This window comes from Salvelinus fontinalis, chromosome 3 (genome assembly GCF_029448725.1).
Source record: "Salvelinus fontinalis isolate EN_2023a chromosome 3, ASM2944872v1, whole genome shotgun sequence".
Lineage (NCBI taxonomy): Eukaryota > Metazoa > Chordata > Actinopteri > Salmoniformes > Salmonidae > Salvelinus > Salvelinus fontinalis.
In genome coordinates, this window is record NC_074667.1 from 24,432,738 (window position 1) to 24,450,402 (window position 17,665).

The following is a 17,665-nucleotide window of genomic DNA, read 5'->3' on the forward strand; positions in this document are numbered from 1 at the left end:
CCGGGAAGATATGGAAGCCGAGGAAGTGCTGGCATATATGTGTCACTTAATTTAGAAGAATTAGCAAATGCAATGATCGGAGAGGGGGGGGGGATTAGGGCTAAATCCAGTCAATTCCACTCCCACACCGGGAATAGCCAAATGGGCCCGGGAACTTTGGCTCAGACAATTAGAGGTTGTTTTGGTTTGGATGGGAAGCAGATCTTTAGGGGCTCCTGAGTGGCGCAGCGGTCTAAGGCACTGGTTTGATTCCAGGCTGTATCACAACTGGCCGTGATTGGGAGTCCCATAGGGCTGCGCACAACTCATCCGGGTTTGGCCGGGGTAGGACGCCATTGTAAGTAACAATTTGTTCTTAACTGACTTGCCTAGTTAAATAAATAAACATATTTTTTTTGCATTTAACTGCTGGGAGTGGATGACTGGGTTGGGTGGGCGAGATAGCGAGAGAAGCTTTGGCTGGAGTGGAAATGGGAATTGTATTGTTGGAACCGCAACAACAATGACAACAACAACAGCAATTAATCTCTCTGAGACGTGTGCAGTATACTTTTGTCTCGAGTCTCGATCCATCTCATTCTTTAATTTCCCTTTTTTTTTCTCCGAGCTTGCATTGTTCTCTACATTCCCGATGGAGCATAATGACCATGAATCATCATTTTTACTCCACCTCCCTCAGGGTAGAAAACATGTTTTGTCCATCAGAGAGCTGCGGATCTGCCACAGAGTAACTGAGAACCATGCCTTGGTGCTATTGACAGAATAAGGGCCTAATTAGGAGAAGAGGGGGATGCTGGGTAGTTTGCTGATACTGCATGCGGTGAGGAGGCCTGGGAGGGAGCAGACCTGGATACAAGTTGCGTGGCGTCAATAGAAGTGTGCCACCTCTGGGGATTTTCTCAGCAGACCTTCTCTAAACCCCTCACTCTACTGTTGAACATGTGAAATATTAACAGGCCCCGATGTTGTGTGTCTCTAACTCATCGCAGTGTGACTCGCGTTGTTGTACCGTGCGCTGTGTAATACGCCTGAAGCTCTCGCTAGCTGTCTCCCTTCATAATTGAAGGTAGTCACGGATATGTCCTACATGCCTGAGTTTGTCATTTATTCATCTGGGGTGGTTGAATGTCGTCTTCACTTTTGTCTTAACTTGGCAGCGTATCTCGCGTGCTTTCAGGTTCCCCGGCTGATGCATAATAAATAGGTAATGTTCCATTGCGTCTCATAATGTGTTTTATTTTTTGCCTTGCAGGTCTCCTACCAATGCCGCTGTGGATGATGCTCTGGATGACAGCTCCGAACGCAGAGAAAAGGACACCGGATCAATAGGAGCTCCCCCCCCCCCCCTCCCTTGGCCAGTCCATTCGCCTTCCAGGGGAAGAAAGCTAAACACAAACAGAGCCGGACTAGGTGCTGGAGTGAACCCACCTCCCCCATCCCTTCCCCCAGCCTTGCCTCCCGCAAGTCCCAGATATGTGGCCCTTACAGAGGTCACTCGCTGCCCCTCGTCTGGGGAACCTGCTCCTTCTTGGGGTGCTGGTCCTCTTGGTAGGCCCATCCCAAACAGGCCCATCCCAAACAGGAGGCCAATCCCAGGCCTTCAAAACTTTCTACCCGCCCGATTGGGGACTGACGCACCTGGCCATCCACAACAAGACGGGCGAGGTCTACGTCGGCTCGGTCAACTGGATCTTCAAACTCTCCAGCAACCTCACCAAGCTGCGGAGCCACATGACGGGACCCGTGGTGGACAATGAGAAGTGCTACCCCCCGCCCAGCGTCCAGTCCTGCCCCCACGACCTGGCCCAGACCAGCAATGTCAACAAGCTGCTACTCATTGACTACGCCCAGAACCGGCTCATCGCCTGCGGGAGCACCTCCCAGGGCATCTGCCAATTTTTAAGGCTGGACGACCTGTTCAAGCTAGGCGAGCCGCACCACCGCAAGGAGCACTACCTGTCCAGCGTGGCCGAGTCTGGCACCATGTCCGGGGTCATCATCACCTCCCCGCATGGCCCTGCCAGCAAGCTCTTCATCGGCACGCCCATCGACGGCAAGTCCGAGTACTTCCCCACGCTCTCCAGCCGCAAGCTGATGGCCAATGAGGAGAACGCCGACATGTTCAGCTTCGTATACCAGGACGAGTTTGTCTCCTCGCAGCTAAAGATCCCTTCGGACACCCTCAGCAAATTCCCCGCCTTCGACATCTATTACATCTACAGCTTCAGCAGCGAGCAGTTTGTCTACTACCTGACCATGCAGCTGGACACTCAGCTCACCTCGCCAGACGCCTCCGGCGAACAGTTCTTCACCTCCAAGATCGTCCGCCTCTGCGTGGACGACCCCAAGTTCTACTCGTACGTGGAGTTCCCCATTGGCTGCACCAAGGACGGTGTGGAGTACCGCCTCATCCAGGATGCTTACCTCAGCCGACCCGGGAAGCAGTTGGCCGACTCGTTAGGCATTTCCGAAGATGAGGACATCCTGTTCACGGTCTTTTCCCAAGGCCAGAAAAACCGTGCCAAACCACCCAAGGAGTCGGCCCTGTGCCTGTTCACGCTGCGCCGCATCAAGGAGAAGATCAAGGAGCGCATCCAGTCCTGCTACAGGGGAGAGGGACGGCTGTCGCTGCCCTGGTTGCTCAACAAGGAGCTGGCCTGCATCAACTCGGTGAGTCCTGCGACCCTCATAACGCCACTGACCTCTCTCTGATTCTCTGATTCAATTCACTGCCCTTCAATTCTGATATGTCACTCACATTAAATTCACTTTGATTCGTATTATTCACCATGCTCTTTTCAGAGAGCATTGAACAAAAGGCCTAAGCGCTGTAATGGCTGACCTTGTGGTCTCACTGGAGATCTGTCAAACTTGAGGAGACCGTAGTTACAACCACCCTGCAATTATCAGGGTTTCGCTTCAGACAGTGGTGATGAATACATGGGCCTTCCTCAACACGCCTCTGCCATGATGCTGGCATTTAGCTTTAGTCCCCTTCCACCACTTCTCCCTGGGGCCATCTGTAGGCCGGTCATAATTAGAGAGGAAGTGCTGAAGCGTCGTGACTCTGAGCCCGGTTGCCACTCTCTTCCTGGAACCACTGAGTGCTTTGATTTAGTCCAACGGAGATATCATTAGCCCAGTCCCCAGGATTTGTGAAATGTCACTCAAATGACACACACCACACACACACACACACACACACACACACACACACACACACACACAAACACACACACACACACACAAATTCATTGAGAGAGGGTTGATCGCATGCTGTCTGCAGTACTCGGCCCCTCGGGGAAGACAGAGGCTTGGCTGGGGTTCTCCTACTGATCTACGGTGCATGGCCGCGCATGCTTTAGAGAGCACACGCCCCGCACCAGGCTGAGAGAAACGAAATACACAGGCCTCAGTCCACATCTCTCTCGCTCTCCGTCGCCCTCTCTTTATGCCGCCTCCCTTCTCTCTCCCCTTCTTCTTCTTCTCTCTTATCCCTTCTTCTTCACTTCCTCTTCCTCCTTCTCTCTTCCCAACAGTCATCCCGCTTTCTCTCCCTCGCCATGTTCTTTCTCTCCCTCGCCCCGTTCTTTCTCGCTCTGACTCCCCCTCTATTTATTTATTTATTTATTTATTTATTCATCCATCTACAGTCGACTTCTGCTTCTTATTGTCTTTGTCACTCACTTCTCAACCTCTCTCTCTCCTTCTTCCTCTTTCATTCATTCTTTCCCTCTTTTTTTTGCGCTCTCTTTCTCCGCCCTCCCCCCTTTCTTAGTCTCTACCACTCTAATGATTAGTTCTATTGATGTAGCATTCTTATTAAACAGCGGTACGGCCCAGCTTGGTGACAGGTGCTACGTGCTAATGAAGGCCCATCTACAGCTGTACGTCATACACATAATGGACTACGAATGAGTACAGCAGGAGCAACAGCAGGTTACTCTTTATTACAGTTCATTACCAAGAGTGCACAGGTGCTTGAAAGAAAGGGATGTAGAGATTGGGAAAGGAGGCTGCCGAAAAGCCCGGTCGAGTCGCGCCGTCTGTCGTTTCTAAACCCTTGAGAGGGAGAGCGGGAAAAAAAGTGAGGGATTTGTGAATGGCACAGTTGAGGCACTCGGGGGGGGTCACCTCGCTCTTCCTCAGCTGCAGTTGATTTTCTGTTGTCGTGCTGGCCCTTTCTTTCTCAACTCCTCTTCTCTCCGTGAGTGTTAATTTGACCGTTTTGGAAATGGGCTATGGTTCTCCTCGTACAAATGTGTCTTCACAAGTAGCGTTTACACAGGAGAACTATTATCCAAAGCCAGTTCCCATGTGATCTTCTCTCAAGTAACACCCCACAATCTGCTTAGTCAGCCCGTCGGTCGCAAACCATTCCACACTGACTCATTCTGGATTCCCGCTTTTGAAGCCCACTCGTTGCCACAGCTCCCCGGCCCTTGTGGGCACGGTGATGTAGGGGCTGCTGTGTTCGCCGATTGGCTGGCCCTTGATCCCGAGGTGACGCCAGGTCAGGCTTGAGGACTCATTGAGCATAAGTAATCCTGTAAGCACAGGTCTTGGAACAGCGTTCCCCTCCCCCACTCTCTTAACCTTAGCCTTTGAAAACTGACCTTAGATCAGTGTCTGGGGGTGATTTCGGCACGTTGCTCTGTGAGGGTGTAGATGAGGTCACCCTGGTGTAGAGCGGCTGGGAGGCGGATGGAGGCAGTCCATTGGCCAGCTGAAGGGTGCAACCTATCATGATGAATGGTCTCCCGTACTGTCAGGTCCACTCATTACCCCTGTAAATGGACTGTGACTGTGTGTGTGGAAAGCTCACATAGGTTCACTGTTGTAGATATTTATTATGTAATTTTGTTCTGTATATTGTACACACACACACACAACACACACACACACACACACACACACACACACACACACACACACACACACACACACACACACACACACACAACTAGCTGAAGCGACCTCGGGCAGTGTCTGTGTTCTCGGGTCCTCATTGCATATGTCTGAGGTTTATTAGTGATGCTATGTCCTTCCACCACTGGGAGTAGATCCACAGAAACCATTTCTCCTCTGAGGGAGGGAGCGAGACAGAGGTAGGAAGGGCGAGGAGTAGGGAGAGAGAGGTGGGTAGAGAGGGAGAGACAATTAAAGGGGGAGAGCAAGTGGGTGGAGGATTGGGAGAGTGGGGGGGGGGGGGGGGGGGGGGGGGGGAGAAATGGCAGTGGTGATGGTAAAAGTGAGTCACCCAGCAAAATATTATACTAGAGTCAAAGTCTAAACGTTTTTGGTTTAAAATATACGCAAGTATCAAACGTAAATGGAATCGCTAAAATATGCTTAAGTATTGAAAGTAAAAGTGTAAAGAATTCCAAATTCCTTATATTAAGCAACCCAGATGACACGATTTTCTTGTTATAAAAATGTACGGATGGCCAGAGGCACACTACAACAGTCAGACATGATTTACAAACGAAGCATGTGTGTTTAGTGAGTCCGCCCGATCAGAGGCAGAGGGATGACCAGGGATGTTCTCTTGATTATTGTGTGAATTAGACAATTTTCCTGTCCGGATAAGCATTCAAAATGTAACGCACTTTTGGGTGTCAGGGAAAATGTAAGGAGTGACTTGTACATTATTTTCATTAGGAAGGTAGTGGAGTAAAATAAAAAGTTGTCAAAAAATATAAATAGTAAAGTACCCAAAAACACCTCTTAAAGTAGTACTTTAAAGTATTTTTACTTAAGTACTTTACACCACTGCGAAATAGTGAGCTGGAGCGAACGAGAGAGAGACAGAAATAGTGAGTTAGAGAGCTGGAGCGAACGAGAGAGAGTGACAAATAGCTACAGAAAGAGAAAGGAGACATGCCTTTGCAGGCTACATCTGCTGAGGAAAGGGGGGCGAGGAGAAGTGGATATTGCAGATGGAGAGAAAGGAAAAGACAAAGCTAGAGAAGCTAGCTACAGAAAACCTGTGCTGCCCATGTGTCTGCTAGTACCATCAGCCACAGAGCAGGAGGAGATGATTTGAACAGAATGCTCCAGCACCAATAATATCGGTGTCAGTCACCCTGGCGCTGGGCTGTCACCGTCACCGCTGAGCCTTTCCGTCATCCGCTGGCTTTTCACAGGGAGGCGCTTTCTACCGCTGCTCCTGACCCTCCGCGCCAGCTGGTGGCTGGCAGTATGCCAGATAACGCTCACCGTCTTCAGGTGACATCTTGACAGTCACGCCGTCAGGAAGTGAATAGGAGGAGAATAGAACAGTGGAGGATGTCCATTAGTGTTGGCGCCATTGTGTTTTGAGTGTGTTTGGCTGGGGTGGGGATGTGTGTAGTGTTTGTTGTGGGTGAGCGTGTGTGTTTTGGGTGGTGTGTGTGTTGTGGGGAGGGGGGGGGGGGGTGCATGTGTGGCATGTACAGGCATTCATGAAGTCTGTAATGGACAAACAAAATACAAAGCTACTATCACAACCTTTCCTTCGGTTTAGCCCACATCTCTATTTCTCTCTCTCTCTCTCTCGCTCGCTCTCGCCTAAGACGCCGCCGACATATGGAATATGAATCTCCGGGTACTCACCGTCCACCCGACCTTCCCGGAGACGGCGGAACAATGGTCTAGCTTCTTCGGTGAGGTGCCGGGTAGCCTGGGATTCCTACGAAGACTGACTGGCCGACGTGGGGGGGGGTCATCTTAGTGAGATTGAGACGCCGGGTGACCCGTACTAAGCAGGACGCGTGTGTGCTATACTATGCAGGATGCCTACTCACAGCACCATTGAACTCCACTGGTATCTCTTCGATGTAAGAGCGGATGTGAATCTCCGTCTCTCCTCATTCATCTCGCCTCGGGAGTTTGATAGTGTTTCAGGTTAGCCTTTTTATCTGTTAAACTACTTCCGTCCTGCCTCCGCTCCTTAGAGCCCATACACAAGACTGTGTCCCAAATGGCACCCTGTTCCTGATGTAGAGCACTACTCTTGACGAGCTGGTTAAAAGTCGCGCACTACGCAGGGAATAGGGTTGCGTTTGGGCCGCACATAGGAGCCGCCGCCGCTACACTGATCTACAAGAAGATATGCCTAGATACTGAATGCTTTGTTGGGGCTAACGCTATCGGCTAATAGCATTATTCCATTTCATTTAACTTTGCTTATTCCATACAGGGGGGAAATACAATTGAGTTTAGTCAAGTGGACTCTGCAACGTCAGATTCAGAATCAAACGTGTGTTCAAATGCTACATTTCAAACACTTAATCTGTGCTTGATTGAAGTTTGCCTCGCGCAATAGATATCCTCCCCTCAAAAATCTGGAACTCCAGGCAGGCTCAAGCGAATGCTGCAAGATTCAAAATAGTATTTGATCCCAGGTCTGGAGGGCTGTGTTCTTCCAAAACTCTATTTTCAACTCAAGCAAGGCCAACTAATAACCTCGTTCAATATATTCGCCTTCGCGATTCTGAGCGCTAATTACGATAAATGTAAAACACAGGACTATTGCCTTTTTCCTTAATCAGAATGTGACAGCAAACGCACGCGGCTCATTAAACGTGACAAATTGGGACGACGGCGGTGACGACCACCGGATGGATGATTCTTAGTTAATTGGGCCACGTAATGAGCTGCGGGGTGAGAATTACCGGGTTGAACCTATGTCATTATATACCATACTAATGTACTGGTATTAGACATTCTTATGTGTTGGGTTAGACTGACGGCCAACCCAAGCAATCCAGTGTGTGCGTGTGTCTACCTGTGTGTGTTTGCTTATCGGCGTGTCCCTTAAGATTGTTTTCAGCAGCGGAGGCGGATTTGGTGGTGGGGTGGGGGGGGATGCTGGGTTGTAAGAACGACTGAAGTTCACGTCTGGCGACTAGAAATAAAAAATGCCGTTCTACTCCAAAATGCCGTCTCTGGATTTGTCCTTTGCCAAGATAATCCATCCTCCTGACAGGTGCGGCATATCAAGAAGCTGATTAAACAGCATGATCACTACACAGGTGCACCTTGTTGCTGGGGACAATAAAAGGCCACTCTCAAATGGGCAGTTTTGGCACACAACACAATGCCACAGATGTCTCACCTTTTGAGGGATTGTGCAATTGGCATGCTGACTGCAGGAATGTCCATCAGAGCTGTTGCCAGAGAATTTAATTTTAGTTTGAAGAATTTCTGCACGCTGTCAGAAACCTTCTCGGGGAATCTCATCTGCGTGCTCATCGTCCTCACCAGGGTCTTGACCTGACTGCAGTTCGGTGTCATAACAGACTTCAGTGGGACAATGCTCATCTTCGGATGCCACTGGCTGGAGAAGTGGGCTCTTCACGGATGAATCCCGGTTTCAACTGTACCGGGCAAATGGCAGACAGCTGTATGGTGTTGTGTGGGCGAGCGGTTTACTGATGTCAACATTGTGAACAGAGTGGCCCGTGGTGGGGTTATGGTATGGGCAGGTATAAGTCCCAATTGCATTTTATCGATGGCAATTGATGAGATCCTGAGGCCCATTGCCGTGCTGTTCATCTGCTGCCATCTCATCATGTTTCAACATGATGATGTACATCATTCCTGAAGCTAAAAATATCCCGGTTCTTCCATGGCCTGTATGTCACCCGTTGAGCATGTTTGGGATGCTCTGGATCGACGTGTGCGACAGAGTGTTCCAGTTCCCGCCAATATCCAGCAACTTCGCACAGCCATTGAAGAGGACCGCCTGCCGGATGGGAGCAGAGAACAGTCAAATGCTGGGGTGACTGGAGTCTTGGGTCATTTTTGGGGGCCTTTCTCAGACACATGTTGGAAGAATTTTGACACTTTTGGGAAGCTGATAGCAGAAATGTTGCCAGTGACTGTAGTGTCCCTGCTTGCTACCGTCACACTGGAACATAAAATAATAATAAATCGGCTTTCTTACAAGACGCAAACACACGCGCACACAATACCCAGCTGTGCGTTTAAATACAATTCAAGGCTCGTCCAAGGGCCACTTGTTACAAGTAGGAACAACCAATCACACACTCCCATCTCCACATTGCTCCGTTGCCATGGCGTTCTAGGCCAATCTGACGTGAGAGAGATTGATCCGCCGAGAGATTCTATAGTTGGCTTGGAATTCTAAAACAACGGTGTGTGTTTTGTGTTAGTCGTTCTAGGCACTGTGTTTGTGTGTTAAACGTGCAGATGCGTGTGGCGCTAGGTGCACCTGCATCGTATGTGTATGTGTGTTTCTGTGTGCGCTTGCCCCGTGTCCGCCCTATGCCTACGCAGTGACGTGACAGTGCTTGACTGTGGGCTGTAGGTCAGGAGTTCCCAGTGGGATTTCCCCCGGCCTGTCTGTCACCGGCGATGAGTCAGCACATGACTCTACGCTGTACTTTTGTTATCGGAAGAACAGCTCACGAGTCGGACACGTTGTTCCATGAAGCTTTGGACGTTTGCGTCGGTTCCTAATCCAAGTGCTTCACATTTGCGTTTGGAAAAGCGCTGTAGGAAATCCAATTTAATTAAAAAAAAGACACATTTGGGTAAACAGACATGTGGAGGGACAGACAGACAAACCGAGACGCGCACACCATTTAAAAAAAAATGGACTTTGAGAGGAGTCTGTTTCTCTTTAAGAGACTCCAGCGACGTCTCCTTAAGCTCAGCTGGGATTCTGGGTAATTTATGAGAGGGAAAGATGGAGAGGGGCAGAGAGCGAGAGAGAGAGAATGAGTGAGGCAGGCATACAAGCAGGTAGCACACACACACACACACACAGAGAAAGAGAGAAGCCCAGTGGAATATGTGAATAGTTTGTGCTGTGATATGCCAGGCTATTTTGGCGTATGTGTGGAATGTGGCAGCGTGTGTTTAGTTACGCCCTCTCTGGTGTGTTTTATTTATAGAGCAGGACCTCTGTCTATGTGTGTGTGGACATGACCACTCGCAGAATCAGACCGTTGTGTATCCATGCATGATGCATACACATACATGTATAAATGTATGAATGCACATTTAATGAGTAAGTGGGGCAGGGGCAGATATTTGTATTTTAATTCTATTAGTTTTGAAAATTTTCTTTTGAAATTCAGTTTAGTTTCAAGTAGTTTCCAGACCTAATTTACTCGTTTTTATTTAGTTGTAGTTTTATAAAGTTTTGTTTTATATTATTTAGTGTTAGGGATAAAAATAGCTGGTGCCTGGAAGGCTTGGAGACATTGATGTGTTGTATAGGGATGTCACTTCTTGCCGGGGGGGTGTAATGCATAAGGTGATGGGTCAGCTCATAGGCTAGGTTTCCGTTGTAAAGTCTATCTCGATGTGACTTGGATGTAAAAGGGATAGCGCATAGACTGGCAAAATAAATATGGTGGAAGGGAACTCTCTTCACAGACCACTGGTGGTTTTCATCTGACTGTCAAACAAATCACTTCAAAAAGTAGGTTACGTAGCCAGACAGCATCGGATAAATAGGCTACACTTACATGTCCTCTGCCTTGACGACGATGGCAGTATTATCAGCAGCACCTGTATTTTTACTAAATAAATGTGTTAACTTTGGTTATTTTTCTGTTTAAATTTTTAAATGTTTATTTTCTCTGCCCCGCTCTGAAAGCGCCTCATTGCTTAAGCGGAGAAATTGTATTTACAATAAATATTACTAGTATTTAAAAAAAAAAAAATATATATATATGTTTATGCCCAGCTCACCCCCCTTAATGTGAGGCCTGAGGCAATTGCCTCTTCTGCCTAGTGCTAAGTCTCACTGATCCCTCTCAGGTCTGTTTAACGGGGTGTCTCTCCCATAGACACCAATCTATTATCAGCTGAGTCTGGTCTGCTTAGTTCATTGACTGTATATGAACCAGAAAAAATGAGGGAGTGGGATGTCTCGCTTCGTCTTCCGTCTCTGGTTTAGCTCGCCCCTTGGCTAGGCTAACTTCCCTGTTAGCAAGTGATAGTGATGTGCAACGTCTGTTTGAAACATCGACATCACCTGGCAGCATTTACCCATCAGATTCAGGAACTTAAACTCCATTAGAAGAAGAATTCTTGAAAACCCGTTAGATTTTTGCCCAAAGTTTAGGAGGGAAAAACGGATTCTGAACATAATTATGATGGTTTTTATTTTAGTTAGTTTTGGAGTCAAAGATAATAGTATCAGTATAGTTTTAATTTTCATACAGGTTTGTTAATTATTTTATTTTCCAAAATAGTTTTTTCATGATTAGTTTTAGTTTACTATAATTGACTTGTGTGTGTGCGTGAGCACGTGTGCATAATTAATCTTTATAAACTGGGTGGTTCGAGCCCTGAATGTTGATTGGCTGACAACGTAGTGGAGTGCCTGGATACAGCCCTGAGTCGTGGTATGTGAACCCTTTGGAATTACCTGGATTTCTGCATAAATTGGTCATCAAATTTATCTGAATTCACAACAATGGACAAAAAATAGTGTAATTAAACTAATAACAAACAAATTATTGTAATTTTCTGGTCTATTGAATACATCATTTAAACATTCAGTGTAGGTTGGGAAAAGTACGTGAACCCCTAGGCTGATGACTTCTCCAAAAGCTAATTGGAGTCAGGGGTCAGCTAACCTGGAGTCCAATCAATGAGATGAGATTGGAGATGTTGGTTAGTGCTGCCTTGCCCTATGAAAAAACTCACAAAATTTGAGTTTGCTATTCACAAGAAGCATTGCCTGATGTGAACCATGCCTCGAACAAAAGAGATCTTAGAAGACCTAAGATTAAGAATTGTTGACTTGCATAAAGCTGGAAAGGGTGACAAAAGTATCTCTAAAATCTCTTCAGCACTGTTGCTACTCTCTCTAGGAGTGGCCTTCCTGCAAAGATGACCGCAAGAGCACAGCGCAGAATGCTCAATGAGGTTAAGAAGAATCTTAGAGTGTCGGCTAAAGACTTACAGAAATCTCTGGAACATGCTAACATCCCTGTTGACGAGTCTACAATATGTAAAACACTAAACAAGAATGGTGTTCATGGGAGAACACCACGGAAGAAGCCACTGCTGTCAACAACAAAAAACAATTCTGCACTTCTGAAGTTTGCAAAAGTACACCTGGATATTCCACAGCGCTACTGGCAAAATATTCTGTGGACAGATGAAACTACTGTTGAGTTGTTTGGAAGGAACACACAACACTATGTGTGGAGAAAAAAAGGCACAGCACACCAACATCAAAACCTCAACCCAACTGTAAAGTATGGTGGAGGGAGCATCGTACCAGACACCCCAAGAATATTGCTGAACTGAAACAGTTTTGTAAAGAGGAATGGTCCAAAATTCCTCCTGACCGTTGTGCAGGTCTGACCCGCAACTACAGAAAACGTTTGGTTGAAGTTATTGCTGCCAAAGGAGCGTCAGCCAGTTATTAAATCCAAGGGTTCACTCACTTTTTCCACCCTGCACTGTGAATGTTTACACGGTGTGTTCAATAAAGACATGAAAACATATAATTGTTTGTGTGTTATTAGTTTAAGCAGACAGTGTTTGTCTGTTGTTGTGACCTTGATGAAGATCAGATCAAATTTGATGACCAATTTATGCAGAAATCCAGGTATTTCCAGAAGGTTCACATATACTTTTTCTTGCCAATATATATACCGCAAAACCCCGAGGTGTCTTATTGCTGGTTACCAGCGTAATTAGAGCAGTAAAAATAAATGATTTGTCATACTTGTGGTATATGGTCTTATATACCACGTCTGTCATCCAGTCAGCAAACCCAGAAGAATACCATTACTCTTCACTACCCAGTAGAACTCAGGTGTGCATCCCAAATGGCACCCTATTCCCTATGTAGTAGTGCACTACTTTTGACCAGGGACTTTTGACCAGGGCCCTGGTCAAAGTAGCGCTTTATGTAAGGAATAGGGTGCCATTTGGGACTCAACTGCTGTCTCTGTGTACTAATGTACTGTATCTTAACCCTTTCAAATCCCCCCCCCCCCCCATGATGGATTAACCCTTCAAGGTCCTTCCCTCCAGGCTCTGGTGGGGTGGGGCTACCGCGTGTCTGACTAAGTGCCCCGACTCAAATTCAGATTGATGGAGACGAGCTTGCACTTCTCTCATGATTGGGTTGAATCTGGCCCCGTGGGCATCTGGGGAGGTGTAGGTAGGATTGTAGTTGAGTGAAGTGTGTCTAGTCTGTTTTGTCCAGATGGGAGACTGGCCAAGGCCATTGGTGAATAAGAAGACTGTTGTTTCAAGCAACGGCTCAGTGGACATGGGGACGCACACAAACACACTTAACTCCTCCACAATCCTCCCGATCTTTCTGCAGACGCCCATTGTTAGTGAGTCGCGGGAGGTTCCCGTAAAGCAGCAATCCCTCTCTCTCCACCGGGCCACGGGGCGAACTAGGGGGCTTTGTTAAACGAATTGATGCCCAGCTGGCTGTCCCTTCCTCTGTCTCCTCTCCTCCTTTCTCTCCCTGCATTTCTTCCCGCTGTGAGATGGGTAGATTTAAGAGAGAAAAGACGCAGAGTGAAAGAGGTGGAGGGGGAGGAATGGAGGGAGAGAGAGAAGAAAAAGAAAAAGGATAATAACGCGTATAGTTACTGTACTCGTCCGCTGTAGTTCTCGGCTAAGGGATGGTTTGAGAGTTGGAGAGCGAGGCAGCGAGAAAAGTAGGAAAGGAAGACCGGAGGGATATCGACGAGAGTCGTGTTGAAATCAATTTTAGGCAGATGGTGAGACAAGTGAGGGAGAGAGGACGAGTTAACTGTTCTCTTCTGTGGATCAATCAGATGATGTAGTGAACAGTCTTTGGATTACACCACCATTTACACACTCTCGTGTGTGTGTGTGTGTGTGTGTGTGTGTGTGTGTGTGTGTGTGTGTGCGCGCGTTGCCCGTGTTAAACACACACTGGCGCCACTTCAATTCTAACCTTCCTCTGCTAGCAATCTCTTAGGCCTCCATAGGGTGTGGGGTTGCACACACACACACACCCACACACACGGTGTCGTTGGTGTGTCATGCCTCTCACGACAGGCCGATTTGACTTGCGTAGTAAGGTTGGTGACCTCTGCCCTCTAGGCTGAACCGCTGACACAAAGCAGTCAGGCTATCTCCCTTAGCAACCCAAGTGGCAGGTTGGAATTCGTCAGGGGGTCACTATTGTGCCCCTTAATGAAATTAGAGCTCTGAATGAGGGGATTATCATTTGAATCGGTTGAAGAGAATCCGTTGGAAGAGACACACACACACACTACTTAAAACATGCACACACGCACACAACACTCGTCAATAGACGATAGTTCACGTTAGCAAACTGCGAATCTGTTGTGTGTATGTGACTCTTTCCTTTGTCTTTCTGTAAATGCGACTGCGCTCTGACATTGTACTGTATTAAACAAGGCTATTACAAGGCCAGACCCACTGTTATAGCAGTTTCCTAACACTTCTCTCTCGTTCAGCCTCTTCAGATCGACGACAACTTCTGCGGCCAGGACTTTAACCAGCCGCTGGGCGGGACCAGCACCATAGAAGGGATACCGCTCTTCATCGACAAGGATGACGGCCTGACCTCGGTGGCCGCCTACGATTACCGCGGCAACACCGTGGCCTTCGCCGGCACGCGCAACGGCAGGATAAAGAAGGTAAGGAGCTAAAGGATGGAGGGAGAACGACTCTTTCGGTTGCGAAGGAGTAGGACGTTTTAGCATTTTTTGAGGGGCGTCGTTATTGCGTTGTATTCATGGTCTTTGTTGATCAGTCTTGTCACGGCAGATTGGAATTTGGGTGTTTTTCTTTTATTTCTGTAAGCAGGAAGTTGCTCCATGTATAATCATGTCGACCATGTTTAGTCCTCAGGACCTTTTTTAAGGGGATATCATAGGCTGTGTCAGGAATGGCAACCTATAGATTCCTATATGGCTCCGGCAAATAGCAGTGCACTATTTGTGTGCACTAAATAGCAGTGCACTATTTGTGTGCACTAAATAGCAGTGCACTATTTGTGTGCACTAAATAGCAGTGCACTTACATGTCCGCCCTCATAGATGAGAGCTGGGATCGGATTTAGCCATCGGGGCTTGTTTAGTTCATAAAACCTTACTGCGACGCGTCACATCCATTTGACTCTGACTTGTCTTTAACATCCAGGAGACCCTGCAGGCCGCCGATCAAAATATCCACCCGTTTTTTTTTTTTTTCAAACGGCCGCTCAGACGACAGGCGGCGAAATGTCAATTGACTGCGGTCGTCGAGTTTTAGTAGATGCAGTATATAGGCCTAGCCTGTGGTGTCAAATGGAAATGGATAGAGTGGTCTATTGGAAGTCGTGGAGTTTGGTTCCTGTGGTGGTCATGAACTGGATATGAGACGGATATGTGTTAACGGTTAGTGGCTTGGAATGAAAGCTGAATGCTGTCTGGATCTTAGCCCACAGAATCTCTGGTGTACATTCCAAGCGGGATGCTGTTGTTGTTTGTGTGTTCTTATTTGTGTGTTGTTATTGATGTTATCTCAGTTATTACCACGTACACAGTGTGCATGTTGACTGTGTGTTTGGTGAGTGTTCGTTGTGGCTTGTCATACGCATTTGCATGTGTGTGGGGTGTGTGTGTGTAAGCCTATTGTGCGTGTGTGTAGTCTATTGAAGACAGGGCTCTCGGGGTAGATAGGAGCTCATTGTATTTCGCCCGGTTTACCTTCTGTTCCGCTCAAGACATTGAGTCACCGTTATGAATATGTATTATAATCTGTGGGTTTGCTCGCACGTGTGGATTTCTTTGTCTGAATGTGTTGTGTGTGTGTGTGACAGCACAATGCAATGTTGACTTAGATTCAGCACTGTGCATTTGTCAAAGTGACACGGACCCATTCAGTTATTTTGTGAACAGCTTTATTTGTTGTCGTGTGAGACGTGTGTAGAAGGAGAGAACAAGGTTGTTGATACATGCAGGTCATTTCCAAAATAAAGGAAACACCAACATAAAGTGTCTTAATAGGTCATTGGGCCACGAAGCGCCAGAACAGCCTCAATGCTCCTTGGCAGATGTTCTACAAATGTCTGGAACTCTGTTGGAGGGACGTGACGCCATTCTTCCATGAGAAATTCCATCATTTGGTGTTTTGTTGACGGCGGTGGAAACCGCCGTCTCAGGCGCCGCTCCAGAATCTCCCATAAGTGTTCATTTGTGTTGAGATCTGGTGACTGAGAGACACACACCCTTTAAACCCCCCTATGCTAATTTGAGACCCCTCTTTTCAAAGTCACTGAGATCTCAAACACTCAAGAGCATACATACATCATCACGCAACAGATGTCGTCAGAGCGCACAGCAGATCAGTGTGCTGTCTACACTCGGTCTGTTGATTTGAGGAAGTAGTTTAATCATGTCAGCAACGTTTTTAACCATTTGGAAGTTCTGATAGCTAAGGATTCCGCAACGCTGTTAGTTTTTTTTTGGCTGGGACCGCAAGTTGGTCTTGGATTCCTGCAAAAGAAAAATACACAAAGGTTAGCGGTTATCATGCTAACAGAGCAAGATAACACTAGCAGTGTTCAGAGTCAAAACGCCAGTGGTATTTGTGTCTACATCTGGGCTCAAATGCGCTAGGTGCGAGATGACATCTACACAAGAGGAGGAAAGTAAGGTGGAACGGATAAATGAGCATTAATTATTTGTCTGTTCCAAATGTATCATCATCAAGCAGTTTAGGGAAGTGATTCTCCGGCTGCTAGTTCAGTTGCGGGAAAAAACAAGATGTGCTTTTCAGTTTCAGTTCAGAATGCCTCCTTCAGCTAAGGACTCGATGAGTCGGGCGGTACTGACTTGCTCCAATCCACTGGACAGATGGTAAGCTCAACTCCCCGGTCAGCGGGAGACTGGACACTGGCAAGGCGAAACATAAATGTCACTGATGTCTACCTCGGATCAGCCGCTCAGAATAGCACTAAAAACAAGCAGGCAGCACAGAAATTGACAAAAAATTGCCCATATTAACACGCCTGAGAAATAAGGTTTGTGAAATTGACCACTTATTGACATCAGAAAACTGAAAACCGCTAAGAGTCAGTGTTTGGACTATAATGTGTGAAATGTTGGATAATGTAAGTGATATCAAGCTGCCCACTCACAAAGAAGCTCCAAAGCTGTAACCAGTGCCTGCTATCTGGTTCAAGTCATCAGTCCAACCTACCAGGGTATTTACAAACAGAACATGAACTAAATAATCTATGTATATTGATCACATCTTTACTAATGTTGCAGAAATCCGCTCTAAAGCAGTGTCTACGGCTATCAGATGTATCATAATATAATAGCGATATCGAGAAAAACCAATGTTCCGAAGACTGGACTTAAAATTATGTATAAACGATCATACGAGAGGTTTTAACAATGATTCCTTTGTGAAGATGTGAAAAATATTTGTTGGTCTGATGTAATGAGGAACATCCGGACGCTGCACTGGAAGCATTTGTGAAACTGCTTCTTTCCGGTTACTGATAGGCATGCGCCCATCAAGAAACTGACTGTGAGAACTGCCAGAAGAAACTATACTATGGAACAAAGATAAATTATGTAAAGGATGATGGTTAAAAGCTCTGGAGCTCCGCTCCATCCTTCATTGAGGTAGAATGCTGAGCCTTCATATTCCTGCATAATGAACCAAATAATGAAAG

General features: G+C 47.0%; 1 protein-coding gene across 2 annotated transcripts in view; it reads left to right on the top strand.

Annotated features, from left to right (window-relative positions):
• The window catches only part of LOC129841537 (plexin-A1-like), a 253,451-nt gene that overhangs the window by 41,001 nt on the left and 194,785 nt on the right, over nt 1-17,665 (top strand). For both annotated transcript variants that reach the window (XM_055909850.1, XM_055909860.1), the window contains exons 2-3: nt 1,253-2,670; nt 14,451-14,633. In XM_055909850.1, the coding sequence (XP_055765825.1) occupies nt 1,474-2,670; nt 14,451-14,633 (1,380 nt within the window). In that variant the 5' untranslated portion in view covers nt 1,253-1,473. The remainder of the gene's footprint in view (nt 1-1,252; nt 2,671-14,450; nt 14,634-17,665) is intronic.